General features: G+C 33.9%; 1 protein-coding gene across 1 annotated transcript; it reads left to right on the forward strand.

The window, feature by feature from the left end:
* Positions 1-1,659: 1,659 nt before the first annotated feature.
* Positions 1,660-2,595, forward strand: LOC116092184 (olfactory receptor 4C15-like). The gene has a single exon (XM_031373532.1). The coding sequence runs from the start codon at positions 1,660-1,662 to the stop codon at positions 2,593-2,595; it is 936 nt and encodes a 311-aa protein (XP_031229392.1).
* The last annotated feature ends 2,473 nt before the right edge of the window (positions 2,596-5,068 follow it).

Here is a 5,068-nt window from a genome sequence, read left to right on the forward strand (position 1 = left end):
TATGGGTAGATACTGAGTTTATATTATAGGTAGTGGTGAAGAACAGACCTAAAACGCATGGAAATGGTTAATGGTTGTCTTGAAGTATTAGAACTATTTGAAGTATTTTGAGTTTTTTTTGGTACTTCATAAACATGTAAAACTGTATACACTCTAAGTGGCAGTCATTAAAATCACTATGTTTTTTTTTTCTTACTACAAATACCTTACTGCTTTATGACAAATTTTTAAAAAAATATATCTATGTACATATTGTTCATATATCTAATTTATATTTTATAAGTCATACATTATATATGTAGGAGAGACTATAGACATTTTGTAACCTATGTATTCTTGACAAAAATGAGCTCAAAAGCTAGACTATTTATCCAAATGTTTCATAAAAGAATTTCAGTAGACAAGGAAGCTGGACTTTCAAAAGAATTAATTGTAATTAGAATTATGAATTATAATTAGAATTTTAAAGACATGTCATCAAGAGCAGTGTTTTAACATTTTCAAATTTGATCCCACTCCATAAGCTTAGACTTAACAGGTAAGCTGTTTACAAATACACTAAATTCATGCAGATTTCAAACTATGTAAGTCACAGAATTATACTTCCTAAAACAAGGTATCATACTGTATTATAGAAAATTAAGAAGTGTTAAGACTCGATATTATACTATAACTGTTATTTCTTTCCATTGTATGTTTAACTGAATATAGCCAAATTATACAGAGGTGCTTGGTCAATGTCTTCTAAATCTTTATGTTTAATTTTACACATGTGCAAAATGCATCTTGATCATCTTCACCTCTTCAGATTCCCACAGAGACCCCTATCACATCCTTCCAATCTTCTTTTTTTATTTTAAATTAGTTATTTATTTAGCAATAGCTTTCTGTGATTATTTGAGTTAACATGACAACAGATATTATCTTTATTGAGTTTTGGTCACATTTTTAAAATGCTGAGTTAAAGCTGATATCATAACATATTTTTACTCATTATGTATTAGAAACTAAGTACTTCCCAAATAGATTTCTGTGGTATGTTTATTTCTGTATTATGTTATTTGAATTAATCCAGTTTAGATTTTAATTCATTCCAGAGATTGAAGAAAATTTGAAATATGTCCAGGAAGTCCATGTGCATTCTAAGTTACACTTCGCAATTGGTATAGCAGAGTGTTTGGATGGGTACTGGCAGACATGATAAATCAATTGTGGTCTTTCTGTCCATATATAGAATATAGTTTTAGGATGCTTTTTAACACTTCATACCAGGAAGCCACTGGAGAATGTGAAAAGCTCACACTTAAAAGATGAATTGTTTCTTTCTTTTCATCAAGCAGGTCAAAAAGTACTGTAAACTTGTTTGAAGCATTTTTACTAATAATTACAGATTTAAATGATGACAGCTTTGGCAAGAGGGAGGTCTCAGTGGCAAAGACGCTCGCTCTCAAGACTGGCCACCCATGTTCAAATCTAAGACCTCACAGAGTAGAGAGAAAAGTTATTCCTGCTAGTTGTTCTGTGACCTTTACACAAAGACTATAGCACCTGCACATGTACAAACACACACATTACAAAGAACAAAAAAAAAGACACATACATACATAAATGACTAAATACATATATAAATAAAAAATTTTCAAAAATTTTTTGAGTATCATGCCAAACCAAACTATTGTTACTGAGTTCATCCTCCTGGGACTTTCAGAGAACCCAAAAGTTCAGAAAATAGTGTTTGTTGTATTTTCTTTTGTCTACATGGCAACAATCGGAGGCAACATAATAATTGCAGTGACAATCCTCTGCACCCCTGCACTGCTTGGATCACCTATGTACTTCTTCCTGGCATTTCTGTCCTTCCTGGATGCATGTATTACTTCAGTCATCACACCAAAGATGATTGTAGATTCTGTCAATGACAGCAAAACTATTTCCTTTGAAGGCTGTATGACGCAGATCTTTGCAGAACATTTCTTTGCTGCAGTGGAAGTGATTGTCTTAATATCCATGGCCTATGATCGCTATGTAGCTATTTGCAAGCCCTTACACTACTCTTCAATAATGAACTGGAGGCTCTGTGGCACTCTGGTGGGTATAGCATGGGCAGGGGGATTCTTACATTCTATCATACAAATAATCTTCACTTTGCAGCTACCCTTTTGTGGACCCAATGTCATTGATCATTTCATGTGTGACTTGTTCCCATTACTGGAATTGGCATGCACTAACACTTATGTTTATGGCCTCTTAGTGTTTGCCAACAGTGGGTCTATTTGCATTATAATCTTTTCTATGTTGCTAATCTCCTATGGTGTCATCTTATTCTCTCTAAGAAGTCACAGTTCCGAAGGGCGATGGAAAGCTCTCTCCACTTGTGGATCACACATTGCTGTTGTGGTTTCATTCTTTGTCCCATGCATTTTTATCTATGCACGATCCACATCTGCATCATCTTTTGAGAAAAAGGTGGCTGTGTTTGATGGCATCATGACTCCATTGCTCAATCCTATAATTTACACTTTCAGAAATAAAGAAATGAAAAATGCCATTAGGAAAATGTGGAACAGATTTAGGATGGTCTCAGACAAACTTTAAAGTTTTACACTCACAAACTTTAAAGTAAAGAATAAAGAAGTCAATAATTACTTCAGCAAGTACTTTATTACACAGAAAAAGGAGACACCATTTTATAGATAGAGCACCAATATTGTATGGTGAAAAACTTTCTTTAACTAGAGATTAACAACTGCACTGTGATTTGACAACTTAGTTGTGATCGTTTGAATGAGATGAGACCTATAAGTGTTTGGAATGTGAGTACTTGGTCTTCACTAGTGGCTGTTTGCAGAGAATTAGAAGATGTGGATTTGCTAGAGGATATCACTGGGATGGTTTTTGAGATTTTGGAAAACTTTTTAATTTTAAGTTAGCTTTCTCTGTGTCATGTGAGTGGTTTAAGACATGTTTTCTCAGCTGTAGCAGCTATGTGATGCTTGCTACCTTTGTTTCTTCATCATTGACTCTATCTGGTACCATATGCCCCCCCAAAACCTCTTTCTTCCATAAGTTGCTTTGGTCATGTTTTACCACAGAAATAGAAAGTAACTAATATTGTCATATGGAATCTATATTAGTTAATTTTATACTCTTGAAACTCAACTGAAATGTTGCAAGGAAGTTGCCTATTGGTATGTTAGCATGTAGCACTATTAATTTCTAAATTTATTTTTAATTTAAAATCTTTTCAAGGGCTGGAGAGAGGGCTCAGCAGTTAAGAGCACTGACTGCTCTTCCAAAGGTCCTGAATTCAATTCCCAGCAAACACTATGGCTCACAATGATCTGTAATGTCATATGATGCCCTCTTCTGGTATGTTTGAAGAGAGCAACAGTGTACTCACATATATAAAATAAATAAATCTTTAAAATAAAATAAAATAAAATGTGTTCAAACTAGGAAAATAAATATATCAAAATCATGCCAATTGAAAATGTGCATGTGATCCATATCCAAATACTTTGTACACAGGCAATATAAACATAAATAAAATATAAAAAGAAAATGTAATGTATAAGGGCTTTGATCATGAGAAATATTAAATCTAAGGTGTAATGTGTTTAAGGACAGTAGCAGAATAATGTATGTGTTATAGACACTATAAGAGTAAAATACAATTTAAATCATCCTTGAAAATTAAACAAGTTATCTTTCTAGCCAAAGATTGTGAAATTAAAGTTTGAATTATAGATATCTTTTCAAAGTCAAAATATAAATTTGTAGACAAAATTAAGTTGGCATGATTCTGCTTTCTGTATTTCAAGTTAAACTGGGAAACTAGTAGAGAAAAATCAAAGAATAATTTGAATCAGAATCCAATGTCTTTAAACCCATGGAAATTTCTCTATAGTATTTTACTCCATATATCATAGAAAGTATCATATGCCAGATACCAATATGGAAAAGGATAGGCCCCAGAATCCATAGGCAAATGAAACAGAACTCCATTTTTATGTTCATGTGTGATAGTTAGGAATACTCAGACAGAATATTGGAGGAAAGTGAAATAGAAAAAAGAAAAAAAAAACTTAACTAAGAGCTAGAGATGGAATAATGAGCAAAGGAGAGGACAGGAAAGTATAAAGGGTGTGAAAAATAAGTCAAGACTCACATAGAAATAGAGATTTGCAATGTGTGAGAGGGAGAACCATTTTAAGGTTTTCATCAAGTTCTGATTTTATATGATTTGAATATCATTTTAATCATTTTGTTCTTTAATATAGAAATATCCTCTCTCTCTTCCCTTTTTTATTAGATGTTTTCTTTATTTACAATATCTCCTTTCCCAGGTTCCCCTCTAAAGGAAAAAATAAAATAAAATAAAATAAAATAAAAACACAAAAACTAAAACAAACCCCTGTTCCCTTCCACCTCCCCACTATCCAGACAGAGTTTATATACCCCCCCATTTTTACTTTAACAATGTGTTTTTCTTTTTTTTTTTAACGTATTTTCTTTATTTACATGTCATATGATATCTCCTTTCCTGGGTTCCCCTCCGAAAAAAAAGAAAAAAAATAAATAAAATGAAAAAACAAAAAACCAAAAAAAGCCCTGTTCTATCCACCCTCCCCCTGCTCAACAACCCACCCTCTCTTGATTCCTGGCTCTGGCATTCCCCTACACTGGGACATGGAACTTTCACAGAACAAAGGGCCTCTCCTCCCACTGATGACTGATTAGGCCATCCTCTGCTATACATATGATGCTGGAGCCATTAATCCCACCATGTGTACTTTTTGGTTGGTGGTTTAGTCCCTGGGACTACTACTTACTAGTACTACTACTAGTACTAGTTACTTTAGATTGTTGTTCTTCCTAAGGGTCTGCAAACGTTTCAGCTCCTTGGGTCCTTTCTCTAGCTCCTTCACTGAGGACCCTGCACTCAGTCCAATGGATGGCTGTGAGCCTCTACTTCTGTATTAGTGAGGTACTGGAAGAGCCTGTCAGGAGACAGCTATATCAGGCTCCTGTCAGCCAGCACTTGCTGGCATCCACAATAGTGTCTGGA

This window comes from Mastomys coucha, unplaced genomic scaffold (genome assembly GCF_008632895.1).
Source record: "Mastomys coucha isolate ucsf_1 unplaced genomic scaffold, UCSF_Mcou_1 pScaffold15, whole genome shotgun sequence".
NCBI lineage: Eukaryota > Metazoa > Chordata > Mammalia > Rodentia > Muridae > Mastomys > Mastomys coucha.

Excerpts from the sequence above, each read along its gene's own strand:
- LOC116092184 (XM_031373532.1), top strand. The coding sequence starts at position 1,660 with ATGCCAAACCAAACTATTGTTACTGAGTTCATCCTCCTGGGACTTTCA.